At 46.5% G+C, this 27,322-nt stretch overlaps 1 protein-coding gene across 1 annotated transcript in view; it reads right to left on the bottom strand.

Annotated features, from left to right (window-relative positions):
- Nucleotides 1-27,094, bottom strand: part of LOC147879944 (uncharacterized) — a 44,829-nt gene extending 17,735 nt beyond the window's left edge. The window contains exons 1-2 of the mRNA XM_087371755.1: nucleotides 26,879-27,094; nucleotides 1,964-2,136 (exon numbers count right to left, since the gene is read on the bottom strand). Of these exons, the coding sequence (XP_087227881.1) occupies nucleotides 1,964-2,136; nucleotides 26,879-26,999 (294 nt within the window). The 5' untranslated portion in view covers nucleotides 27,000-27,094. The remainder of the gene's footprint in view (nucleotides 1-1,963; nucleotides 2,137-26,878) is intronic.
- Between the last annotated feature and the right edge of the window lie 228 nt (nucleotides 27,095-27,322).

Here is a 27,322-nt window from a genome sequence, read left to right as displayed (position 1 = left end):
ATCTGGCAGTGCATGCTTTGGTTTGGGTCATGCGCCCTAGGCTTCATCAGCACCTCGCACACCACTATTAAGGAATTCGCCATCGTTTGGTGTAAGGTTTGCAAGCAATGAATTATCCAGGAGGCAAGGGATGAAGGAGAATTGCCCGCCTGTGTTACACGCCCACGCTTGTGATTCAGGCCTTAGTTTTCCGCCATGCGGTTTCTTACAACCTTACGAAAAAGGCATATTCCCGCTGTTCGACGTCTTGCTTCCTTCACTAGAATCGTCACAGCCTTGAAAGGATATGAGCCTAGGCTCTGATACCAAAATGATACATTCACAACTGGTCTCACGTTCTTTCTGTCGATTCACGGATGAAATTCTCAGGCGTTGGCATCCCAAATATCCTCCCAGCCTCCTTGTGGATTGCATGTCCACACAAGATACGTAATTTCATTTCTCCATGCCTATCCACAAGCCCACAATTCCCTAGAGGGTTCCCCCTGCCACATGTCATCTTTTAGACCTTTAGCTTGGTACACCATTTACCCCTCTCTTGGGGCACAATTAAAACCATTTGCCCCTTAGCAGTTTTACACATTTAGGTGCACCTAGGCCTGAGCACTCAGAACCACCTAGTCGATGCCAATACACCCTCACCTAGGACCTTGGCAGTTACTTCCCTTTGACCATTTAATTTATGCACATTAAATATTACAAAAGTCGGTCATCTAAGAGAAAATGCCCACCGATCTTTCCCAGGTCATGCTATCTCGGCTAGAGCATAACAAAGACAGCCAAGGTCCAGCCTCTAGGGAACTCAGTCTGCAACACACCTTCCACTCTCCTTCACCTCCAGTGTGAGGCCCAAGGGAGTGGCTTATGGCTGCTCCCGTCTGCTCCTTTCCTGCTGAATAGTTGGATGTTTGTATGAGGCACAATGGCCTCCTTTTATAGGCCCAAGGGCCCTGTCAAATAGCCGACCCAGCAGGGGGATGAACCAACCTCCTCTGGCCGACTTGGTTGGCTGGCTCAACCAGCCCTATCTAAGGGCCCTAGCCAAGCCCTTTTGGGCTGCTGCTAGGCTTCCCTTTGTTGCTGTTGGAGACCCTCTTGTAGGCTGTACACCTGCCCACAGACCCCCGCCATGCTGAAGCCCTTTGCCGGCTCCATGTCCTGCCCGTACACATCTGTACTATTGCTGATGTCATCGCGCCTCTTACCTCGGACACCCCGCCATGTCTGCTGTTCCAGATCCACCTCTTCCAGGCCAGATCCTGATGCTGAATGCCTCGTCATCTGCTCCTGTTGTTGGCGCCATCTGTTGCAGCCACCTTGACTATAGGTGTGTTCCCTTTGCTTGCTGCCCACATGGCAGCCTGTGTGCTGTACATGTGGCAGCCCCCTCTCTTTCTGAATAGCACCCACATGGCAGCCAGGATGCTACCCATGTGGTACTCCGTCAAACCCTAGGTTCACCCCCCCATGCTCTCCTCATATGGGGGCTTACAGATGGGAAGGTGACCATTCCAACATCTATGACATTTATTGACTGTAGAACATACAAATGTGTAGAAGACAGGTTTCAAAATTTTCAAGACCAAGTCCATCTTGAACTTTCTCAGAATTTTAGAAACATATTTACAAACACTCCCTTTCCAAATTCATGGCGGCTATGTTTGCAAATGTGCATATCTCTTTTTCCTAACACATAAACAATATGTATTTTTATTGCCACAGTTACTTCCAATTGTGTATCTAGAATTGATGAGTGCTTAGCCTACGTGCACTGTTCTCTAAGCTTCTTAATGCATCTTCCGTAGATGTTGACATCACATTTATAGTTACACCATTACCTAGCAAAAAGGGTGGCAGACAAACATGTGAAGAAACCAAAAAAGACTTCAACAAGCATATAAGTGTTATCCTAAAACATGCTGGACAAAAATACATTTGTTTATTAAAGAAGAGTGTCACATACCTGCCAGGACTCTTCACCAATAAATCTATAGTGATGGTCTTTCTCAACAACATCAGGCAGATAAACTTTCTTTTCTCCTTGGCATCTGAAGTATACAGTGGGTTTTCCCAACCATTCATGTGTGCGGAATATTAGAATTGACTCAATTGTCACATTACCACTTGCCAGGACACCTGTAAACATAAGGCAAATAGTAAATCACAAAGTGAAAGTTTCTTGTAGATCTTACTAGTGCTATCAGCCTCTCTTGAAAGTCATGACAATGAGATGCCTGCAAAGGCATCTCTTAATACTCAAGGATTCATATGAAATAGGCTTAGTAGTGTAGCTCACATGCTTTTTAAAATCAAAGAACAAGATTTCATAGGAAAATCTACTAAACGAGCAAGACCATTAAATCTCTAAAATACACACTTCCAAAGTTACTATAAAAGGGCACTCAAAATCGTTGCTTGCAAAGAACCAAATCATGAGAAGTCTAAAATGGAAGCATCCAAAATTAAATACACCAATTCAAATGTTACAAGCAAGCATAGCAAATATAGACCACGACAGATATCCACCCATCAAGAGCACGACACGGAGCCATAATCTCCATCAATGAGGAGGTTGCTCTCATCATTGTAATTGGGCTCTCTCTCCACAGCCTTCTCTAGCAACATGTCCCATGGCAAGGGCTCAAGGTAGCTCATGCTCATCCTCATCCTCATCATGGTCATCACTGGCATTGGAACCTTGACACCTATATATCACAATAGCAAGGACTCCACACGTACATGGCCTCACCCTCATCCTCTCTCACATCTTAGGAGCTCCCCTACCACCTCTACCTTAGCACCAACAAATACACCATGTATGCCAATCCCAAGACGAGCATGAGTATGTGTCTGTAGCCTATCCACAACCACCAAATGACATTGAACATATCTCTGCTCTTTATCAGTCACTACTAGAAGAGAAATAGTCGGTGGGTCCCACTAAAGCACAATTAAGTCTTAAATAGTTTTGAAGATAAGATTCAAGTTCCAACTTCTAGTTTGCATCAAAGGATAAGCACATCGAATCTTGATTCAAGTTCCAATTTCTAGCTTATATGTGCTACATGCACATGCCAAACAGCTTACAAGTTACTACATGAATCCTATTTTGGCACATTGAATTTATGCAGAAGTTGTAAACTGGTCCCACAATACACCAATCTCTTAAATTGGTTTGTGCTCCTTCGTATGAATGATTCTACTTACAAGCCCTAGCTCAGAAATGGAATGGAGCAAAGGAAGCAAGACAGTACTCAAGGTTGAAACTTTAGTTCAAAAGCCAAATCAAAAATTTAGAAATGCTAATTGAATATAGTACTCTGAACTCAAAAACAATGCTCACTGCTTAATTGCAAAAAATATCCAGTGCACAAGCTCATAAGCTCAAATTGAAATGCCAAAATGTCTCCCACATTTGATGGCTTCACATACCTCTCTCTCCTTAGTGAGGTGGCTTGAGAGAAAGCAAATCCACAACTATGTGCATGTGTGGACAACCGAGTGTCCATAAAAAATATGACCCCTCTGAGTATATGTGAGACACACATGTAGCACAATCTCCAGATAAAAATCCATCCATAAAGAGCTTGGCAGATTTCCATACACGATTCAAAAAAAAGTGACATACCATGGATGGGACAAAGCATAAACAACAATCTTTTTGTAACTATGACCTACTATTGGTTTTTTAAATGAATTTTTAAAAACACAAACTTCAAGCCTAAGCTCTTATGTCATGCAGCTTATATAGTGCAAAATTTGAGGCCTCAAATAGTAAAGAGCTTTGAGGTTAGACTCTAGAGTCTACAACACGTATGGTGTACTTAGCCCCCAAGCCCCATGTGTGCCCTTATGCAGAGCGGTCCTCCATCCCAAGTATGAGAGCACTACATCCATTTACAAGTGTATTGTCCCTTTCCCAAAGGCTTCACTGTTTCCACAAATTCCCATTCTGTGCCACGCATTCTTCCCATCTATGCAACTCAACACACAAAATTGATATCGCTTCATCAGAAGAGAGACATTGCAATTGAATTGCTCAAACACTAATGCAATCAGAGACACTGTAATATTTACTATAGTTGAAATGAGAGAGAAAGAAAGAAATTCTATTAATGTCCACTGGAGACCAACAGGTCTATAAGACAGCAAAAAACCGTCTCGTACATCTGCTTTAGGAAGGGCACATGGCAGCTCCCAGGGAGTGCAAAAGCAACCCCAATTATTTAGAATACCTACATCATAGTCTGAAGAAGTAATCAGCCATACATCATTTTAAGACTGAGAGTCTTTTGGGTTTGATTTAAACTCTTTGATTAGTAGCAAGTTCTATGCCTTCACGATAAACTGCCCATTTTCCATCCTTCCTAGCAGCCTTGACTTACGCTAATTCCGTTGCCTATCTTCAATGCATTATCACGTCCCGCTTCGTGTTCCTTGGATGCGTCAATTTTACAAGCAAAAACCTATGAGCAAGTTTATCCAAGCATGTTTTTCAAGAGATTTAAAAAATCGTATTTCTTTAGGAAACATGGTTTTTACACTTTTATTTCACTAGAACTAGATCCCTTTATCATAAAAATATATAGACTAGTCACTCATTCATTCATCCAATGTAGACTAGTCACTCATTCATTTATGGACATGTTTTTAAAGAAGTTTAAATTACTATAAATAAGTATTAACTTGGGCTTATATATCACTCTCATAAATTACATGTAATATTTAATACTATATATGCAAGATTTTTCAAAATATAACCTCACAGATGTGCTCAAATGGGGTTTTCCGTTCAATTTGAGTGGTTGAACGACTATATTTGGACATTGGATGTGAAAGTTATGTCACTTTCAAAAGTGCTGTCCAAGGTAGTTTTGCCAACGAAACTACCTTAGAAGACCTACTTCAAAGGGGTTTCACTGGCGAAACTACCTTGATGGTTTGCTTCAATGAGTTTTCTTTGGAGAAACCTTTTCATAAGGGAATTTTCATAGAGAAGTCTAACTCTACATGTTGGTTTCTTCAAAAGCCATCCCATTATGTTCTCACCATTCCCAAAGATTCACGTAAATATTTGTGTATAAACTAGGCATTGTTATAATACTTTGCATATTTCTAAGTGAAACTATATTTTCTTCCAGTCCATTTTTGCCATATTTTTGCATAGTTGGAAGCTTTTATTTCCCTTCGCTCGGATGCTCGGAAGATTTCGCTTAGAAAATGCTCGTTCGCATGTTCCTTGATCTCTTCTTGGATATCAATCTTGTTTGCCTTTGTGTCAAACTCCTCAATCACTTCTTTCTTGATTGATTGTACTTCAGTATGGACCATATCTTTGACTGTAGAGACTAGTTGAGGAGTAGGAGGAGAATTCTTACATGAGTCCACAACCTCAGCAATTACTACATGCTTGCCCCAGGTCCCTCTAGAGCTTGAAGTCGAGCTTTTACTCAAGCCTTAACTCTCCGACTGCTTGCTGCAAATAATAAATTTGTTCATGTTGTCCAATGATAGGTCGTTTGGACCCTTCTTGCTGGTAATTATGTGCATATGGAGAGGGTGTCATGGCTGCAACTCTAGAGTACCGAGTCCCGATAGTTGAGGTTGATGGAGTTCAGGGGGATTCGGAGGACAGGGTAGGCCAATCCATAGTGGCTATTTCTTAGAACTCCCTAGCTCAACCTAACCCCTGAGTTGGGCTGGGAGTTTAGCCCAACTTGGGGTTAGAAACCCTAGGAGCTGTGCTACGAGAAGGTACAGGAAAGTACGATGGACTGGTACGGGATGTACGAAAAGGGTACAGAGAACTGTACGGTGTTGTACGACGACTTGTATGGGGAATGTACGACAAGCGGAGAGCTGTACAACGGGCTGTACGGAGGGGTTACACACACACACACAGAGGCTAGCGGGAGAAGTTAGCGGTGATAGGACAAAACCTGTATCAAGTTTTTGAGCGCTGTATATAGCTGTGGGTAGGCACATAGCTGTACACATCTAGGGTAGGTGTGGGCTTTTGGCATTTGTGGATTTTTCTTTCACAAGCATGATGGACTGATGTATAGTTTTCTGAGACAATAAAGCACCAAAACATGTGAAAGTCCTGTAACATGCAAGTGCACATTGACTCAGGAAAATATAAAAAAACCCTGCATGACTTGACTTTACATGACCCCAAAAACATTTCGCTTGATCACACACTAGACACCCTTGCTCTGGAAGTCTGGTACAACCACATTGCCTTGGGGGAAATGTCTTGAGAGTGGTAAAATGTCACTAATGAGGTGGCAAATTAGGCTGAGGTGGCTGGACTGATTGGGAAGGCATCCTGCTCATGCAAAGGTGGCTACGTGATGGATGAAGGGGAGCTTCTAGGCTGTGAGCTGGAGCTACGTGGCGATGGCGGCTGGGATCTGATTCAGTTTTACGCTGGAAGGATCTACGATGCAAGGGGGGCTCCGAGAAGAGGAGGCTGAACGACGAAAAATGAAGGGGGCTCTCGTAGATGAAAGAGGGTGTGTGCGCTGAGAAGACCTGGGCGCTGGGGATCTCCAAAGATTATGAGCTGTTGTTCGTTGGCTGAGCATAGCTACTACGTAGGTAGGACAGTCGTCGTTTGCACGTGAGCTGATGCAAAGAATCGTGGTCTGGCTGAGATCATATGGAAGGGCTTTGTTTTTTTCTGATTGAGGAAGCTACGTGGCTGTGCGGGTGACGCTATAAATGTGAGCTAGTCTCTCCGTGTGAGAAATGAAGGCAGCAGGGCTATTGCTGGAAGTGTCTTCCGTTGGGTCTGTGCATAGTTGGTGATGATCTATGGATTAACACAGCTTAAGGCATAGATGTGTATCGTTGTCTGCTAGCTGAAGGATTTTGGGCGACAGAGACTCCATGAACTCTGTATGCAAAGAGATAGAGGGACCAAGGAATTGCAGGCTAAGGCGCAATGGATCGTGACCTGCATCGATGATGGTTGTTCTGAAGGAGTTAGGCAATTGATGCTTGCTGCAGATGTTCGTCAATCACTGATCTTCTGCTTTGTGAGGGAAGAGAAGTTATCCTAAAGGAATCGGATCTTTGACATGGTTGTGATCTTATGTTGATTTGATTGCGGGAGATTTCTGAATAATGATAGAGAGGGAGAGGAGGAGGCGCTGTTGCAGCTTTGCAGGAATTATGAACTGTTGTTCTTGAATGGAAGCTTAGGAGTGTGGGCTCTGGGTTCATAGTATTCTGAGGCTGACTGTTTTCTGAGTTTTGGGGGGAAGTTCAGTTCTAAGTTCAGTCTGTTTCGGGCTGTGTAGTCTTTTGTCTCTCTTTGAGTCTGTGTGATCCATGTTCAGTCAGTTTTTTTTTTGTGGGGGTTTGTCTCGGTGCCTATTACAAAGACACATACTCTGGAATCTGGTTCATAAGCTCATCATCTACGAGCCCACATTGCAGCTGATCATTATGAAGTCTCAACTATCTGACGTGGTGAAGTACATAATTCCTGGTCTTTCTTTTTTTTTTCCTTACCATCTTTTTTGACGATCCCGCTGGGGACAGGAGGAGTTTTGAATTGAGATTGGGTACTCAAGACAAAACGGCCCAGAAGAATTGGCTAGGGAATGTTGCTTGAATTTCTGTGTGGTTAGGGATTGAAACTATGAAGACAAAGCCTCGCATGAGAGTGATTCATTGTGAGTTATGTGGGGAGTGTGGACACAGGAGAGAGAGATGCCTTGATGTTGAACTTCGGGTGATACGTCTCCATGCTAAGGTTCAAAAGGCTTTGAAGGTGATTGGTCTTAGGAAGAAGAATGTCAGTCAGATGCAGGGTAAGTTTTCTTCAATAGAGTGATTATTTTTGTTTTCTTCCCATAAGAGGTTGGGTGGTATTTCTGGTTGGAAGTGTGTTTGAGATAAGTTAGTCAAGAGGAGAGATGGCTCATGAATTTCCTCGATTTCACGGGTTGCCCAATGAAGACCCAGAGAGGTTTTTGGAGTGTTTGGAGTTCACAGCTCTTATTAAAGACAGGAATGCTCCAGTTTTAAATGTAAACACACACACACACACATTCGCTTTCCCTACTAGCCTTTGGTCGGGCTAGTACCATACAATCATGATTTAGCCTAGTTATTGTCTCTCTACTTTTATTGAAATGCTACTTGGTAATCCAACTCAACCTCTCATTAATCAACCGATTTTTGAAGAGGTCACTGTATCTGAGCTCAATGAGTGAATTTGTATCCTCGTCCAATTCTAATCTTCCATTAATCAGCCGATTCTTGGGAGATTACGAAATATATACGGCGAATGGACTAGGATACTTATCCAACTCAATCTTTCATTAATCAGCCGATTCTTGAAAGGTTATCGTGTGTTGGATCAGTGAGATTGTTAAGATAGATTCTATCCTTTTGTCTGTTGGGAGAAGCGAGAACTTGGCTGCAGACTTTCTCTGCAAGGATGCGTGATGATCAGGATGCTCACAGAAACCCGACTTATCTAGTTGGAGGAAGTTAAAGATGTCATGCCATTAGGGAAGAGAGATAGAGAAGAGGAGATTGGTCCGAGTGCAAAGAAGGGGAAGCAGTCTGAGGAGATGATGACCTATCGAAAGAAGAAGAGCAGGAAGCCCAGAAGGAAGTACAGAACTGCAGATTATCCCATGGGGAAGGAGCAAGGAGATTATGATTTGGTGGAAGATCTTTCAGCGAGGAAACCGGACATTACATTTGCTCAAATGATTGGTCTATGCCCAAAGCTTAAAAAAGAATGGAGGCGGGCTGTAAATCCAGCAAAGAAGAACTCTCATAAAGGTACGATTAAGCTGATGTCTGTCTCAGAGTTGCCGGATCTTTTACCTGCTGTAGAAGCCTGGCATAAAGGAAAGGGTTTTGGAGAGGCCTATATAGATGGGGGTGCCATAGATTTGTGTGATTACTCAGGCTTGTGTGGAGAGATTAGGACTGAAAATATCCCGCTCCTCTAGTTATCGCATCAGAATGGCAAACCACTCCAAGGTGAAGACTTTAGGGATAGTACCTGGTCTGGAGGTTGAGGCATTCAGTGTTTCATGTCGAGTGGATTGTCATGTGATGCCTGCGGGGTTGGGAGCCTATCCTTTGATTCTTGGAAGGCCGTGGTTGAGGAAGGTAGGTGCAATTCAGAATTGGAGGAAAGGAATCTTTTCTCTACATATGAATGGGAAGAAATTGAATTTCGATATGGTAAGCAGGGCTAAAGTTTCAGATTCAGCAAGTGAAGAGGAAGAGAGAAGCGAAACCAGCAGTGAGGATAAGAGTTCGGTGACTTCAGAAAGTGATGAAGGAACAATAGCATTGGTGGATTTGGTAGATGAGGATTCACAGGTGGATTTTTTTGGGGGCAGCAGGGTTCGGTGAGGAAGAGGTGGATAGGTTTGAGGTTATCGAGGATTTAATGCAGCCCAAATGTTCTCAAGAATCAACCCAGGTGTTGATTGAGCAATCATTGAATCATGATCTCAATGTTGAGGAGAAAGAAGAATATTTGAAAATGTTGCAGAAATACCCCAATTTGTTTATCACCTCTTATGAGGAGATCAGGGGATTTAAAGGGAAGCCTCTGAGGATTGAGCTGAAGGAAGGTGCCAAACCTGTTTTTCAGAAAATAAGGAGATTAAGCCTGGAACAGAGAGATGTGCTGAAGGAAGAGGTAGATAAGCTTCTCAAGGCAAGAATAATTTATCCTATAGTTCACTCTGATTGGATAAGTCCTGTGGCCATAGTGCCAAAAGGTGTAGACAAATGGAGAGTTTGTGTTGATTACAAACCTCTGAATGCAGTGACAAAGAGAAACCACTATCCTCTGCCTTTTCTGGATGATATTCTTGATAAAGTGGCGGGTCATGAAATGTACAGCTTGTGTGACGGATATTCAGGGTACTTCCAGATAGCCATAGCCCAAGAAGATCAAATCAAGACTACCTTCATTACCCCCTGGGGCTGTTTTTGTTACACGAAAATGCCTTTTGGAGTTACCAACGGCCCCTCGCACTATCAGGAGAATTCAGATCTGATTTTATCACCTTTCCTGGATAAATTTTGTAAAGTGTTTATTGATGACATCTGTGTGTACAGTGGAAGAAGGGAGCACTGTGGAAAGCTGGATCAGATATTCTATGAGATTGATAATAATGGTGGTCAATTAAAATCCTAAGAAGACTCAGTTAGCTCAGACCAGCATTAAAATATTGGGGCATATTGTATCTGAGAATGGGATTGAGCCAAATCCAGGTAAAGTAAAAGCTTTAGTTATGCTGTCCTCTCCTGAGAATACCAAGCAGTTGCATACCTTTCTCCAGAAGGTGAAGTATCTGTCGAGATTTATTCATATGTTATCTCAGATTTTGTATCCTCTTCAGCAGGTGGTAAAATCTGAGCCTCTGAAATGGACGACAGAGAGTGAAGAGGTGTTTGAGGCAGTTAAGGAATCCTTGACTCATATTTCAAGTATTTCAAGTGTAAAGCCACCAGATTATTCCAACACTTTTTATGTGAATCCGTCTATAGGACCAGATGCTATTGGTGCTATTCTTTTGCAGCAGGGAGAGGGTTCCAGATATATGAGGCCAGTCTATTATGCCAATAGGATGAAGAGTGAAGTAGAAAGGAAGTATTCAGTGGCTGAATTGGTCCTGGCTAGCCTCTTGTATGCTTGTAGGAGATTTCGGTCTTATCTATTGTCCAGGGCTTTTGTGGTTCTCACCTCATGTTCACTACTGTCTCATATGTTGAATAGTACAAACATCTCCAGGAGCATGATTAAATGGATAGTAGAGTTACAGGAGTACTCTTTTACCTTCTTGGTTGAGAACTCTACCAGAGCTTCCTTGGCTGATCTCCTCACCTATAAGGAAGGACCTATTTTAGTTGAAGATGTGGAGAAGAACACTGACATGAATGAAGAAAAAGTACTGGAGGATGCATTTGTTTTACAATTTGATGGATCTTACAAAAAAGTTTTAAATAAAAGTACAGGAGGAATTGTCATTTATGATCCTGGAGGAAATGAGATTCGGAAAATGAGAATTTAGCTTGAAGCCAGCAGTAATAATGAAGCTGAATATGCAGCCCTCTTCGAAGGTTTGAAAGTATGCATTAGTCTGGGTATTAAGAGACTCATGATTAAGGGAGATGCTCTGTTGGTTGTGAAGCAAATTTTAGGTGTCTGGAAGGTTAAGCATGTTCATTTGAAGAGATGGATAAGTGTGGTGAAGAAACTGTTAAATCGATTGGATGCCTGGACACTCCAGCATATTGAAAGAGGTAAGAATGTCAATGCACATGATGCTGCGCAAGAAATTACAGCAGCTTATGTTGATGCAGTAGGAGTGCAGGAGCCCTTACAAAGGAAGGGAGACATTAGCTTGTAAGGAAAGCTTCCTGTTAACTGGTAAAGTGCCTAAAGAAGTTCCGAAACAAAGAAAATACAGATTTATTAAAAGCTGTACTTATTATTGTCTGATAGATGATGTTCTTTACATGAAAGGGGCTGATCACTCAAAAGATCGCTCTTGCGAATGCTCCCACCCCTCCCCTGCTCCCGTCTACCCCCCCCTCGCGCTGCGCGGCCCCCTCTCCCCTCCCCCTCCTCTCTCTCCGCCGCCTCCCAGCTCGCAGCTGCCACGCCTCCTCCGTCCCCCTCTCCTCCTTCTCCGCCCGCCATCCCCCCCCCCCTCTCCTTCCTTCTCCGCCCCTCCGTCCTCTCCTCGCCTCCCCCCCCTCGCGTTGCGCTACCACCCCCCCGCCCCCTTCCTCCCCTTCCCCACCGTTGCGCAACGCTGCCACCCCCCCCCCTCCCTCCCTCCTCTCCTTTCTTCCCCGCCCCCCCTCGCGCTGTGTTGCCACACCCTCCCCTCCCCTCCCTCCTCTTCCCCGCCCTGCGCTGCGCTGCCCTCCCCCTCCCTCCTCCTTTCCTTCCCCCCTTCGCCATTCGCTCCCCACTCCACCACCTCTCCTCCCCCCGCATGGTAGACCTTTCGCACGAAAGGCGGCACAACATTTGAAAGTTCAAAGGAAGGTGGAAGCGGGAACTATCACCAGTGACGGGAATGAGCAATGGACGAATGAAAATGTTTGGGAGACGATTCAAGATCAGTCCCAGGAGCAAGTGCAGGACTGGATCGGTAGCAGAGCAGCGGAGCTTCTTCAGCAGCAGTGGAAGGAGGGTGACGTTCGCCTGAGATGGCACCACAGCGCCAAACGATTCCGCCTTTTGGTCATCATTCGACCGCCTCTAGAGTGGATCTACACGGAAGGGCTCCGCCCTTGGAGGACCTCAGAGGTAGCGGGCTTCTACAGTATTTCCCTGGCGAAGGCTTCGAGTTGGCTAGAGAGAGCTTACCACCATGGGACGAAGGGCCTCTCCCCTCTGTTGAAGGTTTTAGAGGATGGGTCCAATGATCCGGCCTCTCCTTCGAAACCCTCACAGAAGCGCCTTCGTCTGCACACTGAACATCCTCCGACCACCTCGACATCGACCGCAAGCAGACAGCTGTTTGTGGCCCATCTCCCCTCTTCATGAGTATACGCATTATCTCTTGGAACGTCAACGGGTTCCACTCATCAGGAACCCGCGGCCCCAGGAAGATGGTGCTCAAGCAAGAGCTCCAGCCAACCTTGGTGGGAAGGGTAGATGTGCTCCTATTGCAAGAACACAAGCTTTCGGCTTCTCAAACCAGTAAGTGTGGGAAGGTCCTCACAGGACGCTCCCACACCTACTAGGAACCTTCGATTGGCAAGCAGGGGAGGAGCGGGGGTGTCTGTACCTCCATCGACGCTTCTCTAGTTCAGCATGTGTGTGGTTTTGGCACCTTGATCCCAGGACGAGCGCTTTGGGTGGGCTTGAATATTGAGGGATCCCGCATCGGCATCCTCAATATCTATGCCCCGACCGACCTCAGACGGAGAGCCACTTTCTGGAGCTCTTTGACTGACTTATTGCCAGACATGGATTCTTGGATTATAGGAGAGGACTTCAATAACCTTGAGACTTTAGAGGATCAGTAGGGACGGGGCCCAAAGTTCCTCGGTATAGCTCAGGCAGAGCAGGCGGATTGGGACTCCTTGTTCGCTGTGGGAGGTCGGGATAGTTGGAGGGATCCTTCCTTTTGCAGATGGACAGGGAGTCTGGACTTCTCTTGGGGTTACAGGAGGGAGGGAGGCAGACTTATGGAGCGGTTGGACCGTTTCAATGTCAGCGATTGGGCGCTAGGCAGAGGTGGAGAGTCAGGAGTGGTTTTAGGGACGACCCTCTCTGACCATGCCCCAGTCATCCTAGTCCTGGACTCAGCCTCTCACTCCTTACCTCCACGCTTGTGCCGGATCCCAGACTCCATCTACTCCAAAGCAGCGGTTCGCAGCAGGATAGTGGACCTGTGGGAGCATTAGGAAAAAAGGGAGCTCATTTTGGGGCCCTGTAAGAAATTCACTATTTTCTCTTTTCTCTCTCTACAAAAGCAAGAAAATATGGATACTTGCGTGAGAAATGTCAGTGTGAAAAGGAATAAATATATTCTTTCACATGCTTTACATTCAATGTTCATATAAGAGCAACACTTTTCTGTGCAAAATTTGGTGATTCTGACACCGCAAACGCGATCGGAACGGCCCAAAACCCCAAGAACGGCACTGGAAACGCTGGAATCGCACATCCGGAGGCCCGAAAACGGCCAAAAAAGGTCGAAAAGTGGGATTTGCAGCAAAATGCGATCTGGCACCTTTTGAAATTTCAAAAGTGCCATATCGCATTTTGCTGCAAATCGCGTTTTTCGGCCTTTTTTGGCCGTTTCCGGGCCTCCGGATGTCCGATTCCAGCGTTTCCAGTGCCGTTCTTGGGGTTTTGGGCCGTTCCGGACGCGTCTGCGGTGTCAGAATCATCAAATTCTGCACAGAAAATAAATTTTTTAAAGATTCAAAATGACTTGATCCATGACACCCAGACTGGTTTTGTCCAAGATCGCAGCATTTTGGACAACATTTTCACATTCTCAGAGGCGACGGAGTGGGCCCAGCATAGTGGCCAGCACCTTGCCATACTCCTCCTTGACTTTGAGAAGGCGTACGATAGGGTAGAGTGATCCTTCTTGGAAGGTACACTCTCTCGGTTCGGTTTCCCGGACGAGTGGATCAGAGGTATTGCTAGTCTCTACAGATCGACCTCCAGCCGGGTTATCATCAGCGGCAGGATGGGGGAGAGATTCACCCTCCAGCGCTCGGTGCGTCAGGGCTGCCCGCTTGCGCCCTACCTCTTCCTATTTTTTGCGGAGGCCATGACTCACTTCCTACGAGCCTGTACCACTGGTCTTCGAGGGATGCGCCTCCCTATTCGGGACGATGCAGAACTTCACGACTCCGAGTATGCACACGACACGGCCCTGTATGTGCAGGATGATATCGAGTCACTGGAGCGAGTGAGACTGTCTTTAGAGGTTTTTTGCCTAGCTGCTGGGGCGAAAATCAACTGGCATAAGTCAGTTGGTTTTCTTACCGATCCGGGAGCCAGCTCACAGTGGGGTATTTTCCTGGGGTTTCGCTGGATCCCTAGAGGACAGACGACACGTTACCTGGGATTCCAGGTAGGTCTGGATATCACGCCGGCTCAGCTGTTCTTACCGGTCCTAGTCTCCATACGACGAAAGCTAGCCTTCTGGAGCACAGCTCGGCTATCTTTGGCAGGCAGGGCCCTTGTGGTCAATCAGGTCTTTCTTGCCACTGCTTGGTACGCGGCATCTTGCTGGTGTTTCTCGAGATCGTGTGTAGCCCAGCTGAGGAGACTGGTGCGGAACTTTCTTTGGTCTGGCTCAGATGGTTCCGACACCACCAGAGCCCGGGTCGCCTGGCGGACGGTCATTCTCCCCCAGACAGAGGGCGGTCTTGGCATCATAGATCCAGAACTGTAGAGTCAGGCATTACTTGGCAAGTTAGTCATCCGCGGTCTGACCCCGGGAGGGCAGACGTGGAAGCTCTTGCTTCAGCATGGTCTCAGCGCGTGTATCCCCCAGAGAGGGGGTGATTGGCACCCGTCTATCTAGTGGATTTTCACTTCAGCCCCACTGACTCGGCCCCGTTCCCCCTTCCTATGTGGCCTCATCTCGGTCTAGAGGAAGTTGCGGCACAACCTCTCTCAGGTTCCCCCCAGCTACCGAGAGGAGATAGACAGACAACCCCTGATCTGGAGCAGCCACGTGATAGATGATACAAGTCGCCAGCTTGGAGAGAGATCCCATATCCCATGGGCGCTCTGGGCGCGTGGGCCTGCGCGCTCGCTCCGGGTTTGGAGGGACGTCTATAGCCAGTTGAACCCAAGCGAGCTGGCAACAGCAGTAGGTACGGCACGTGGGATCCAGGCTCAGCGAGCGGAGATCGATGCTACTATTCCTGCAGGTTGGAGGATTCCCATGATCACCAGACAGCTCCTCCCGGGAGATGAGGGTGGCTAGGGCAGTTCACACCCCATGGCATTCCTTTGGCGGTTGCAGGCCTTTTCTCAGACTCCTCGATTCACTTCTTCTCCGTCGCCGATGATAGCCGTCTCCAGAGCAGAGAGGCCGTGATCGACCCCCAGCTTCCCTGGCAGCGCCTTCGCATCATAGGGATGCAAAGGAAAACGTGGCATATAGACCCCCTGATTATGCAGGACCACGACTAGAGACTCTGGATTTGGGAGGGCCACTCCTTGACAAAGGTGGAGTGGGACCCAGGGGAGTGACGCTGGCCACTACTGGAGACCTCAGAGAACCCTACCCCCTTCTTCTCATACAGTGCGCGTACTGGTAGGCGTGCTCTTGGGGCTCTCAAGCGCAAGCTACCCACACAGGCACATAGTTGGTATGCCCAAGGGATATCTCTGGTTTTTCTTCGCACATTCTTGAAGACTCTTTGGGCAAGCTGGCGGCCAAGGAAGATCTCTTACTTTCTTTGGATGGTGGCCCACAAGGGGCTACCAGTTGGCAGATGGCTGAGGCAGATGGGGCAGGAGGGGCACTGCCAGATGTGTTTTCAGGAGGAGTCGTCCCTGAAGCACTGCCTTTGGAGCTGCTCGCATGCTCAGACAGCATGGAACGGAGTCATGGGGATCTTAGCGAGGGCTGCACCCGAGCTAGGACCGGTCACTTGGGGAGCCGTTTGCTGGTGCAGCACCGAGATGGGACATCAGTTGGCTTATGAGTTCTCTAGGCAGGATCCAGTTTTCTTCATCACGCTCAGGCCACCTGGGCATACATGGACAGCTTCCCTTGGCATCTGACAGAGACAGATGCAGGAGCGATGACTCGGCACCCAGTTTGGGAGATCATAGGGAGTATTGTAGGCTGGCATATCTGGACTTCCAGATGCGCGCAGACCTTAGGAGATCAAGCTTCTTCTGCTACCCAGACCCTAGCAGACATTTAGAGCACGATCATTCACACACTCAAGGGTCAGTGGGATCGGATTCAAAGGGAGTCCCGGGCAGGGAAGGAGAAGAAACGGCGCTTCCTTCGCGACTAAGACCATCAAGAGCTGTTCTTCCAGCACTTTGCTCAGAGTCTTCAGTGGCATTACTCCCCCCCACCGTGGCTGTTTGTCCACACTCCGATGATTATGCCCTGAGAGGCTTGTAATTATTATTTTGTTACCACGGGCTGTATCCGTTTTGTGATTACAGCCCGCTGGCCTTTAGGCCCTCTTGTACTCTCGTTTTCAAGCAATATAACTAGCACTACTTTTTGCGCAAGAAAAATTGAAAGGGGCTGATCTAGTGCTCAAAAGAATTCCCTGGCATGAGGAAGTTTTTCATATTCTACAAGCTAATCATGAGGGAGTATGTGGAGGACATTTTGCTTTCAAAATCATGCTGAGGAAAATACTTATAGAAGGATATGTGTGGCCATCCCTCCAAAGAGACATAAGACATTGGTGCACGTCATGCCTACAGTGTCAGCAAATGAGTAACAGGATCTTACATCCAGAACTTATCATGCTTGCTTATAATATTTTTTAGAAATGGGGAATAGATGCCATCGGTCCTCTACCCATGACAGCCAGGGGAAATTGTTATATGCTGACAGCTGTGGATTATTTGACGAGATGGGCTGAAGCACGAGCAGTACGGGCTGTCAATGCGAAATCTGTATGTAAATTTGTGTATGAGGATATTTGCTGTAGATTTGGTGTGCCACTGGAGTTGCTTTCTGATAGAGGTCCAGGTTTCAAGAGTGAACTGATGGATTTATTATGTAGAAAGCTGAAGATTAAACACAGATATGCAAGTCCCTATTACCCTCAATGTAATGGGATGAATGAAAAATTTAATGGTGTGTGTACTAATATCATGGGAAAGATCATGAGAACCTATGAGAAGGAGTGGGATCTTGCTTTGCACTGGGCTTATGGGCTTACAGAGTTGCAATAAAAGAAGGCACCCAGTTTTCACCATTTCATCTTGTTTACGGGAAAGAAGCTCCATTACCCTTGGAAGTAGAAATTCCTGCATTACAGATGTTAATGAAGATAAACGAGGATTCAAATTCTACTTTCCATAACCGCTTATTGGATTTGCAGGCAGTGGAACATTATGCTTTAATTCAAGAGGAGAATCAGAAGAGAGCAAACAGGAAATTCAGGGATAAGAAAATCAAGGAGGGTGATCTAGTTTTGAGATACAACAGTAGTCTCGATTCTACCTTCAAGAAGAAATTTGTGACCAAATGGGATGGACCTTTTCGTGTGATGAAGAAATTCAAAAATGGATCATATCAACTTGAGGATTTGGATGGTCAGCAGCATAAGAATAGAGTCAATGGCTTCAGACTAAAGAAATACTTTCATAGGATCATGAGTGTAGGCAGCTGTGGACCTACTGTGATAAAACCAGACAAGCCGGAAGACCTCATGGATGAGGATATCTCTGAAGAAATGCAAATCTTATATAGAAGAGGAGGCTGAACGACGAAAAATGAAGGGGGCTCTCGTAGATGAAAGAGGGTGTGTGCGCTGAGAAGACCTGGGCGCTAGGGATCTCCAGAGATTACGAGCTGTTGTTCATTGGCTGAGCATAGCTACTGCGTAGGTAGGACAGTCGTTGTTTGCACGTGAGCTGATGCAGAGAATCGTGGTCTGGCTGAGATCATATGGAAGGGCTCTGTTTTTTTCTGATTGAGGAAGCTACATGGCTGTGCGGGTGACGCTATAAATGTGAGCTAGTCTCTCCGTGAGAAATGAAGGCAGCAGGGCTATTGCTGGAAGTGTCTTCCGTTGGGTTTGTGCATAGTTGGTGATGATCTATGGATTAACACAGATTAAGGCATAGCTGTGTTCGTTGTCTGCTAGCTGAAGGATTTTGAGCGACAGAGACTCCATGAACTCTGTATGCAAAGAGATAGAGGGACCAAGGAATTGCAGGCTAAGGTGCAATGGATCGTGACCTGCATCGATGATGGTTGCTCTGAAGGAGTTAGGCAATTGATGCTTGCTGCAGATGTTCGTCAATCACTGATCTTCTGCTTTGTGAGGGAACAGAAGTTATCCTAAAGGAATCGAAAGCCTCTTTGACATGGTTGTGATCTTATGTTGATTTGATTGTGGGAGATTTCTGAATACTGATAGAGAGGGAGATTAGGAGGCGCTGTTGCAGCTTGCAGGAATTATGAACTGTTGTTCTTGAATGGAAGCTTAGGAGTGTGGGCTGTGGGTTCATAGTATTCTGAGGCTGACTGTTTTCTGAGTTTTGGGGGGAAGTTCGGTTCTAAGTTCAGTCTGTTTCGGGCTGTGTAGTCTTTTGTCTCTCTTTGAGTCTGTGTGATCCATGTTAAGTCAGTTTTTCTTTTGTGGGGGTTTGTCTCGGTGCCTATTACAAAGACACATACTCTAGAATCCGGTTCATAAGCTCATCATCTACGAGCCCACATTGCAGCTGATCCCTATGAAGTCTCAGCTATCTGACGTGGTGAAGTACATAATTCCTGGTTGTCTTTCTTTTTTTTTTCCCTTACCAGTGGGAGGGAGAGGCTGAGCGGAGGCGGAGGGAGAGGCTAGGGGAATGGAGAGGCTGAGCGGAGAGAGAGGGAGGCAGGGAGGGGGGGGGGGGGGGGGGAGAGAGAGAGAGAGAGAGAGAGAATGATATGATATGATATAATATTGAAGTCCTCTTGAGACCCTAAGGATCAATGGGACTGATGATCACTATTAGACTAAATAGTGGTCAATTACAACCATTGAAATAAAATTCTCACAAATTTTTCTACATTGTGAGTATTTGCTGGGTTTTTTTTTGTGCTAGTCCGAGAACTTTGCTGCGGTGTTGCAATATTCCTTTTAGGTAGCTTCCAAACTCGTGGGCTGGCTGTTCCAATAGATTCTTCAGCTTACATCTATTGTTCCCATGATTCTCCCTGATGTGTGTGTATGCTTGACATTTTAAGAGCACGTGCTTCTCATCTTCTACCTCCTTTGTAGGGCAGATTTTGCATAACCTTGCCTCTCTTGAAATCCTAGGCCGCATCCATCTATCCTTCTCCACTTCTAGATCATGTGAGCTGGTTCTTAGCTTGCAGTTTAAATGCCTTTTGAAATTGAGATGTCCTCCCCAAGATATTTATGCATTGCATAGCTGTCCATCGGGATGATTTCCCGTTTGTAAGGCTGCATTTTTTTGTTTTTAGAGGATGAGTTTGGGCATTCACTAGATATATGTGCAAGTGGTTGGAGGGATGGAGGATGGATGGGAGTGATTGCCAAAGTAGAGAAGAGAAAGTGAGAAAGATGTATCAACATCTTCGGGGAGCCTATCGGGCCTATGAGACAAAGTACAATTAAAAAAGATAACTCATACAAGCCACTATGGGCTGAGGCAAAGGGCATGCTAAGGCCCTTGTTGAGTGCTCTGCTCAAAACCTCGAAACTCAAAAACTCAAGTGCTCAAAACTAATGGTGGGAAAACATACTCAGGTGCCATGGTGGCTCTCCGGGGCCACGAAATGTCACATATTTGAGTCTGTGGAATCGTCTCTCACTGTGGCCCAGTTTGTGTGTGTGTGTGGGGGGGGGTTTCTCCATGATCTCTGTATCCGGTGGGCCATATCGAGAGTGACACCTCGGCTTGGGCGATCACCTCTGAGTAAAGCTGGGAGGGGCTGGACCTCCATCGTTCGTACCTTGGTCACCACTTGCATTGTACGTGGACTCTGTGTCTTTCGCTGCTCTACTGCTCCGTGCCGTTTCTTCCCACTGATCCATGCTACCCTCATGCCAGCTATCTCCTCGTTGTCTACACACACACACACACAAACAAAGACAAAGTTCAAAGGGAGGAAGAGAGAAGGGGTCGACTAACTTTAGTGAGTAGTCTTCAAGAGGGAAGGGAAGTGGTGGGGGGGGAGGGGGCATTGTAAGTTCGACTAATAGAGAGAATGGGGGAGGGAGAGAGAAAGCAAGGGGAGAGAGAGAGAGAAGGGGGAGGGAGAGGAACCTAGACGGGTCGAGTAACTTCAAAGTTCATCCGGCTAAAAGGTGAACTCGTCTCTCATGGGGCTCCGAACGCGTCATTGCAGCCTGCAAAACGTGACTCCATCAGTCAAGTGCCACTATAACTCCCCAACACGTTAGTCAACTGCCACTGTAACTCCCATCGGCTGTGCCCACCCATGGAGCAGCGAACATGGAGGGAAGGTCTCCTAGCCTCATACGTGTGTCAACACGCTGGCGGAACTATCATGTCTCTCTCTCTCTCTAGGTCTTAGTTGTGTAGTCTCCCTGAGAAATGCTGGCCACACTATCTGACTGAAAAAAAACAAGAATCACTCTCTGACTCCTATTGGGTCTCACGGTCTCATCTCTGTATCATGGGAGCATGATCTCTGTGTCATATGGACCCATGAAGCACTTGCCCAAGACTCGCAAACCACTTTGAAGCTCCAAGGTTGCAGCAGTTGTTCGTGTACATTTTTGAAGGTGCCTGTTTGGTGGCGCCTACTCGTGTGTAGCTGCTCGAAGCTCATGCAAGTCTCTTGCTGTTGTTCAAACAGTTTGGTGGGCCTTGCCTAGTCTTCTTTGATATCGAATTTCATAGTACAAAATCAATACCTCACTAGGCTACATTGCAGAGCAACAAGAGGTCTAACGGAGCAATATCGCAGAAGCCCACTGAAGCTCCATAGGAGTAAACATGTTGATAGAGTTTTGGAGGTGCCAAGAGGAGGTAGAAGACAGTTTTGAGGTGCCAGGGATCTAGATCTAGGCAGTACCTTATGTGCTAGATTGTGGAATATTGAGCATCTTTGGAGCAATACATGTGTATTCTTTCTACTCTCTTGTGCAGGGTTCATTGTCTGTATCTGCATCTATCTATATCTACATATGTGTGCGCAAAAGGAAAGACGTGAGATTTGAATTAAGCACTATGTTTTTCCTTGTACACAATCTTCCGCTATAGGAGTATTCGCTACAAGAAGCATGGGACAACCTGAAGGAACTAAATGAAACGAACAATACGTCAAGGATCCTCAACCTCTAGAACAAATTGTTCACCATGAGAATGGAGGACGGTGACACCTAGAAGATTGCCTCAGGAAAGTGGATCAAGTCGGTGCCGTTAGTCATAAGGAACCCGGTACAAATGCCGATGCTCATGCTCAACATGTTGCCAAGAAGCTTCAAGACTTTTTGTAACTAGCATTACAACTTCACAAAGGTCAAGGCCGCACACCTTTGAGGAGATGGGGGCCATATTGGCACAGATGTATGATGGGGAGAGTGGAAATGACAAAGCCTTCATTGCGCAAGGCAAGCATAAGGGCACAGGAAAGGGCAAGCATGGCAACGGCAAGCCCAACAAGAAGAGAGACCACAAATCTGATTATTTCTTTTAGTGGAGGAAACAAGAAAGCTGAAGCCTAAGAGCACGGAGGCAGGAGAAGCCTGAAACGAAGAGGCAGGGGCCTGGAGTGAAGAGGCTAGAGGAGCCTGAACTGAGGAGGCAAGAGCCTAGAGAAGAGGAGGCTGAAGGAGCCTGGAAGAGGCAGGAACCTTGGAACAAGGGAAGTTGCAAAAAGAAGGTTGATCAAAAGAAGAGGACGGAGTTCAGGCAACAATCGAAGGAGTCAAAACCAACGGCAAATCTGGTGACGGAAACTAGAGAGCTCTTCCTGGTGAAAACTCAAGAGTGTCGCTGAGATTAGGTATGCTGATTTACGTGACATGGTCTTATGTCCAACATTGGGAGATGGTCTAATGAGCCAAAGGGACAATAGGCCTTTGTGAAGGTGGACAGCAATGGTTGCTCGGTTTATTGTTTCTCAGAACAAGGCTCACACCCCCTGCACAAGGGAGATGTCTTTGGGGAGACTTCCAGAATTAGAGACAAAGGCGTACAAGAATACTGAGATGGCAGCACATGATTACACATGGATGTTGCAGGTATCCCGGGAAGTACCTAGTTTGTTTTCAAGGCAAACAATCAAATGGGTGGATCCAACGTATGTATATGCTTTGTGCATACATTCAGACTTCAATAGCATGCTTTGGGCAAAGTGTTTGCCTTGTGTTTCTGAGACATTAAGGAGATGGGAGGGTGAAAGACTTTCTGGCAGCCAAAGAGGGAAGTCTTGTTGCACAGGACATCAATGCCTACTGTGTGACTTTAGTCAGAAAGCAGTGATGATTGCTTTGAGAAGCATGACTCTCTGAGAGGGATAGGAGTTTTGAAGGCTTCTTTGCAGAATACTGGAAGCAGAACAAGGTGAAGCTGTTGAAGCCTTTATGGTGGAGACAGGGACATCTAATGATCTAAAGAGTAAATTGTTGCCGGAGGGTTACTCAGTTGTGAGCTCATCTAGAACTTATGGTCCAAGATTTCTAGAGAGACACTTGGCCATGGGCATCTATGTGGATCAGCCATAGAGGTTTCATTGTTCAGGTGGAGTACTTGGTTGCGGATAGTGCTAGAGTGGTGACACGTTGAAACAGATGTTGGGAGCATGGTTCTTGGCAAGAACCAAGCTGTCCTGGGGGACAGCTGGATGTGCCTGATGTTTGTACCTGGATTGCTCGAGTACACAAGTGTGTTTGTGATCAAGGATGGTGGTACCATGGATGATGGGTGCTACCTGGATTATACCTGTGTTCCAGGATGGCTTAGCTGGTGGAGCTGAACACGAGCTGTAGATTCGAAGACCGACTTGTTCCAAAGAGCTGGAGTTGATGGAGCATCTTGATACTGTCCACTTCCCCACATGTGAGTGTTGGAAAGGTCACCTCCCCATCTGTAAACCCCCAAATGAGGAGAGCATGGGGGAGGGAGACCTAGGGCAAGGTTTGCCCAGAGAAAGGGGACAGCCACTGTACGGATCAGTACAGGCTGCTGCAGGGCAGTGTACGGAAGGTGTGCAGGGTGCGCCAGGGTCCGGACAAGGGCTGAACAGAGGCGGAACAGTAGCAGCATGGAGTCGCACTGTTGCAGCAGGTATATGGGCAGGTCTATGGCCTGCAAGCAGGGCTGGCAGGTGGCAGGGTAAGCAGTCCTAAGGGTCTGGGCCCTGCATGGAACAAAGGACCAGCAAATGGCCCTAAATAGGGCTGGATAGGCAGCCAACCAGCCAACCGACCAGTCGGTTGGTTAGGGCTGCTACAAACCAGCCAGTCGGCCCAATTAGGGCTGGCTGGTCGGTTGGTTCAAGGGGGCCTTGAGCCCTATAAAAGGAGAGGCCCTAGGCCTCATTTCATATCCAACATTCAGCCAGAGCAGGAGCAGCCAGAAGCCACTCCCTTGGGCCTCACACTGGGGAGGAAAGAGAGTGGAAGGTGTGCTGCAGACTGAGTTCCCTAGAGGCTGGACCTTGGCTGTCTTCTAGGGCAGCAAGGTGTTGTGATCATCGGATCATCTGGAGCAGCAGAGCCTCAGCACACTGGAGCAACAGATCAGTACCTATAGGGCCTACATCCAAGAGGTGTATAGGAGGCTGAAGAGGTGCAGACAAGCTGAGTTAGGGCTCCACACCTAGGCTGACATCCAGGGCAGCAAGGTGTAGAGATCAAGTCTGGACAGAAAGTCTACAGACGCTCGACAAGGAGCACACGGGCTCGAGTCTAGAGATAACTGGCAGATAGGAGAAGGACCTTGTGGTCAGATCAGAGGACCACACCATTGGTGGGACTCTGGATCTCTCTCTTTTGTATTGTGTCCATAGTTTTGGACGGAAATATATTATTTTGGTGGTTTCTCTATCTGGTTGGTTCATTGTCTATTGATGAGTCTGCACATCTATTTTATGCACATAAGTTAAGAAGTTTGTGATTCCACATCCCCCACACACACTGTGTAAGCTCCTGGGCATTACTATCAGTCTTCCGCTGTGCCTACTTTCTGTTGGGTAATTTCTAACATGGTATCAGAGCCCAAGTAGGAGGCTCACAGGTGTGGAAACCTGAAGGCAGGGACCTTGCTAAAGGACGACCCTGATTCAGAAGCTCTTGGGAATCGACTTCCACGACTGGAGGATTGTGCCCCTGCGAGAAGGAGGGTGACTCAGGTTCAGCCAGGTGCGTTTAAAGTTCGCAGTCCAGGTTATCTGGAGATGTACTTTTGTTGCAGACCTTGCCAAAGGAAGGACGGGTTGAAACAGACCCTCAGAGCATGGTGCCTGAAAGACTCCAAGTTGGTCACTCATTATGAGGGGGACAACTGGAAGAACGTGACAGCTGGATTGCTCAAGTTCAAAGGCAGGAAGGTGACTGAAGGAGGTGGTGCCAGGAGGTGAATTCTAGCAGCTCACTTTTGAGTCTGAATTCTCCTCATGTGGGACAACTGGCAAAACCTTCGATGCCTGCAGTCCATTTTCAAAATTGTTCACTTTCAGCTTTGGAAAACAGTGTCTAAACCCTTAAGGTTCTTCTGCAACAAGTCTTAAAAAGTATTTGAGATTTGCATGGGGCCTTCAGATGAAATATATATGCTTTGACTCAAGTTGTGAACCCAAGTGATAAAGCCATTACAAAAGGTCCAGCAATAAAATCTGTCTTCATGTACTTCATGTCTTCTAAATCTGGCTTGGAGAATATCCCTCCAATATCCAAGTGCTGAAACTATATATCACTCATGGCAGAAGCAGTACCAGCCCAAAAGCAAGTACACCTCAATCAAAAATGGGTCATGTATGCCCCAAGTTGAAGAAAAGATGATGCAGCCAGTGAAATGTCCTCATAAGCAGGTCAACAATGCTGAACTGAGCCCCAATTAGCCGAGAAGGAGCAGATTTCCCAAAAGTAAGATCTTGGAATAAAAGCTTATCAATATGAGTGATGCAGAAAACACAGCAGAAGAAGATGTGTAGAAAAGAATAACCACAACCTTCAATAAAACTGTATATGAGCTGATCTCGGAGTGGCCTCAGCCCTTATGTAAAGTGCCTGGGGAGATGAGGGCTACGTGGGCAGCCAGTAGGGAATTAAGTCCACGAGCTAATCTGTTAAACCTGGCTGGAGATGGGATCTAAATGGGCAGCCAGTAGGGCATCAAACCGACTGAGCCAATCTGCCATACCTTGGCTGGTGTTGGCCGTCAGCCTGCTAAATCAGCCTTGCAACCAAAAGCAGCATTGGCTTGCAGGGAAAATAGCAGAAATAGTGCAACTCATATAGAGGCCAAGGAAAGTTAGTGTCACTGGACATTCTCTCTCTTCACGTTGTTCCCTCCCCCACCCCTTCTCCTCTCTCTCTCTCTCTCTCTCTCTCTCTCTCTCTCTCTCTCTGCCACCCTGTTTTCTGCATCAGAGATGCTTGTCCCTTTCCTTCTAAAAATAAGGAGACACGGAGAGATGGCCCACTCTCATGTACATCTGCATTCCATATACAGGCAGCCATGGATTAAGGCAGTGCTGGCTAAGCTGGATTGGAACATCTCTAAGTGGCCCAACGGGAGATTGAAAGGAGATTCTCCACTCTTTTGCTTGAGCACATATTACCCATTCTATGACTGACATGACAAAATTGGTCAGGCACGTGAGGGTTTCAATATCACTAAATCGCGTTTATCCAGGGCTAATATCAAAAAGCAAAAGCTCAGAAACATGGAGTTTCAGGAAATTGAAATCTTCACGTGGCTTTTATCTTGCTTATTGCAAAGAGAGTAGACGGTCCTATTTCAATCAGAAGAAAATTTCATGTGACTCTATTGTTCAAAAACATCCACTCAACCAAAATTGCTTGGTTCATTACGTCCTGTTTCCAACCAGGCTCTAACATTATCAATATGTATTGTATACACACACAGCCATCAGCAGAGGATGTGGCCTTTGCCTCCAGCTTTTGGGATGCCCTGTATGGGATCAGTCCTCTTGTTGCAAAATCGTGCGGTAATATCACACACACACGTGTGTGTGTGTGTGTGTGTGTGTGTGTGTGTGTGTGTGTGTGTTAAAATGGTTATTTCATAATATAATGTTCATAGTTTCACCCCACACAAAAAAGTGTGTGTGTGTACACGTGGCAGCGGAGAGTATCACTATTAGCTTGTTAGCCTAGTGGCTGGTCAACGTGATGGAAATGGTCTAATCCCTAAAGGAGCGTGTGGCAATTCAAGTTATTGTGGGGGGAACGCAACCAGTGTCATGAGAGCAAACGCATCTGAACTTCAGTTGAGGCGGTCTAAATTCTCCTGTTAAAGAATATTAACTGAGCTCGCAATCTCATTTCAAGTCGCCAAATTGGTAGCCACAGCCATCCGCTTAGTTGCACGAGTTAACGGCTCGTTCCGTTCTTAACCTTTCCCTCGCTCTTCGTGTCTCCCAAAACAATTCAAGTGTCGAGGGCGTCCCATAAAGCAAGAAAAATTTGAAGGCAGAGACTGGACAAGTAACAAACGGATCCAGATGGGCACCTGGTAGAGACATAAGCATTGAGCTGAGGATCAGTAAGAGACATCGCCGGGACGTCGAAGGGTTGTGTCGGGAACCAATATTCATGGACGAAGCTTCATCATAATAAATCGAAGGAGCCATTTACAAAGTGATAGACTGCACCATAGGCCTTGCCAAAAGAATGGCACTAAGGACGTATACGTCTACAAGTCAGCAACGAGGCGGCTATAGGCCTTGCCTTAACCATTTTGACCAAGTGTCTCCCACCCAAGCGTGAGGTCACCATCCTCAAGTTCATCCATGGAGAAGGTGTGTAAATATTTGGAATACTTGCAGAAGCCGCAGCCCAATTTTGTCTACGGGCAGCGACCCATGTTCAAGACCTCGTGCTTGCAGGGTAGAGTCAGGGCGGGTGCCCCCTAGATAGGCTCACACGGGTGTAAAGGAGGGGGGGGGAGGTGAGT

Source organism: Dipteris shenzhenensis, chromosome 33 (assembly GCF_047967505.1).
Source record: "Dipteris shenzhenensis isolate YYH24624 ecotype China chromosome 33, Dip_SZ_1.0, whole genome shotgun sequence".
Taxonomy (NCBI): Eukaryota; Viridiplantae; Streptophyta; class Polypodiopsida; order Gleicheniales; family Dipteridaceae; genus Dipteris; species Dipteris shenzhenensis.
This window is presented reverse-complemented; position numbering and strand designations above follow the sequence as displayed.